The sequence below is a fragment of the Rhagoletis pomonella genome, unplaced genomic scaffold, assembly GCF_013731165.1.
Source record: "Rhagoletis pomonella isolate Grant_MI unplaced genomic scaffold, Rhpom_1.0 Rhpom_scaffold_08844, whole genome shotgun sequence".
Taxonomy (NCBI): Eukaryota; Metazoa; Arthropoda; class Insecta; order Diptera; family Tephritidae; genus Rhagoletis; species Rhagoletis pomonella.
In genome coordinates, this window is record NW_023467370.1 from 4,020 (window position 1) to 6,662 (window position 2,643).

General features: G+C 36.1%; 1 protein-coding gene across 1 annotated transcript; it reads left to right on the forward strand.

The window, feature by feature from the left end:
* Positions 1 to 860: 860 nt before the first annotated feature.
* On the forward strand, positions 861 to 2,571 carry LOC118756106 (gastric triacylglycerol lipase-like; the record flags this gene model as incomplete). The annotated part of the gene is given in 2 exon segments (XM_036490895.1): positions 861 to 1,006; positions 1,068 to 2,571. Coding segments are annotated over 2 exon segments (299 nt in total), but the record flags the coding sequence as incomplete, so codon positions are not given.
* Between the last annotated feature and the right edge of the window lie 72 nt (positions 2,572 to 2,643).

A 2,643-nucleotide genomic window follows, 5' to 3' on the forward strand; every position in this document is an offset into this window, starting at 1 on the left:
TTTGTCTAAGCGCTGCCGAAATTTTACCCAATTTGTCAATGGGTCCGTACCTCCGTCTCCGCCCCCATCCCAAATAACCGAACATTTCCCTTTTTGTATTTTAAAGAGAATGCTCCATAAGTTGATAATTGTGTTTCTAGTTTTCATTCTAACAATAAATCACAAATTTTGTTTCACACCAAATCCAATATTGAGTAAAATATATTTTAATTTTATCCAAAGAAATAATGATGTTGTCGAAATATACTAGAATTGGATAATACTCACTTTTCTGAAAGTCATGAGGCCTATGGGTCCCAAAGTAAATTCCGTTTTCACGTTACTTGAAAGACGTGGACAAAGACAATATCGAAATGTGTAATTTCAGTGTCCCAATTATATCAGAAACAATCTTATCCGATATAGAAAACTGTAATAGTCCTAGCTAACTACATTGTGTAATAATCAGATGACATAATGACACTAAAAAATTTTAAAATATGTTCACTAAAATTGTATTAATGTAAAAATAAAGCTTTTGGCAAGTAGTTATCGAATTTAGTGTAAAGTTTAAACGTTTTTAAGATAATATATTAATTATTTTTAAAAGGTAAATGTTAATACAACTATTTTATTTATACTCCCAAATTTAGGATTTAAACACCCCTCTACCAAAAAACTTAAATTGGGTAACCCCGCTTCGATTTTTTTACAATTGAGCAATTGTCAAAAATCTCCTTTTTAATCAAAAAGTTGTTTATTGAAACTGCCTTCTTTTTTGTATCATGGAAATATGGTATAATCATTTGATTTTTTTTTTTTCATTCCACTCTCTCTATTCTTGCCCGTTCTCTGTAATATTAAAATTTTTGGTATTTTAGGCAAATTTCAACAATTTGACTACTCTTCGAAGAGTGAAAACTTACGACATTACAAAAGCCAAAAACCGCCGGAATATAATCTATGCAACGTCCGCGTTCCATTGCAGTTGTTTTTTGGCACACGTGATATAATCCTGACAAAGAAGGTATGTTAGTTTGTATATCTAAGTCCAGAGTCATTTTAATCTTATTTAATTTATTTTGAAGGACCTCGAACATCTGACCCGGAAGCTGGTGAATGCCAAATATAAATTACATGAATTACGCGGATTAAATCACATAGACCTATTATACTCTACGGTAGCGCCACGCCTAATTTACAAGCATATTATCAACAATATCAGTCATTTATTTTCCTGAAAATGCGGCAATATATTATAATTCCCCGAGAGTAGATATGTAGTTGTAAATTATAATTATAAAAGAATATAGTTTTAGATTTAGATGGGCGTTCGTTAACGTTAATTTACATTCACATTGTGGGAAAATATTTTTTTAAACCAGTAAAAGTTCTTAAATTTAGAAATTGAAATTGCAAATTGTCTGCAGTGTGGTAAGGCAAGGTGTGTGTTTTTCGCGCCAGCTAGTCTTCTAATTACCGCCATTTATTATTTCACAAAAGTTAAGCTGACATCTTTGTATTCTCTCTCAATCTCCGCACTGCAAAACAGATCCCAAAATCCTCACTGAGTCTGCTGCTGTGGATGTTTGCTTCGGACCTTCGGTCTCCCCAATGCGCCTTACATCATTTTGTAAACGATTGATGATCTTGTAGGGCCCCAAGAACTTATAAGCAAACTACAAGCCTGGGCGCTGCTGCGTCTGGCGAATGGCGACTATATTTACTTCTTGGTACAGTGGTGCACTCATTTTCTAAACTTCGCCTATTCTATTCTTGGCTGTGCATAATTTTATCATGAGCATTCTTGCGCAAATAGTTCTGATAACCGCCGGTCGTCCTTAACATATGCTTCGACTCCGAACAAATGTCTTAATGGTGTAGTTGCAGTACTTCGGTGCGTTGTATTCAACAGTCTCTAGTGACGGTACCATTTATCAGGTTTCGGAGGAGATAACTTTTCAATAAGTGGAATCAGCGTATGATTCACCTTTTCGATTTGAACATTAGCTTGCGGGATGCGCGTCGTCATTAGCTCGTGACGAATTTCTTAATCACGGCAATATGCAGGAAATTCCTTCGATGTGAACTCAGCGACTCTGTCACTAACGATGCGTCTGGTAAAAGTACTAGCTTACCTTCATAGTCTTTCGATCACCTCAACCGTTGTTATTGATTTCGTCGCATACAGCCAAACAAACTTAGTGAATGCGTCGATGACTGCAAAAATATGTTTGTAGGACTTTCTCGTCGATGGGAGTGGGCTCCTTATTGTTTGGATTAAAAAATCGTCCAGGTTTATCAGTATTCCGTTCAGATAAGATGCACGACAAGCAGATCTGGATGATCTTCTCAAGTTTCCGTTACAAACCTGGGATTCAATAAACATCTTCGACCAGTGTCTATGTCTTTTCAACAGAAAAGTGCCCTCGCTCGTGTGCCTTCCGAATAACCTACGCCTGCATTGACTTTTGTACAAAGATGCGTGATTCATCCCCTACGTCTTTGTACAATAGTCCTCGCCAAAGGCTATAGCCGCCATGCACACCTTTATCTGCTAATGCTATCTTCTCATCATTGTATAGGCTTACAAGCATGATAAAAACATAGCAAGGTATCATGATTCAATAATGAAAGGTTTTGTAAGAAAAACTTTCTCTCGCT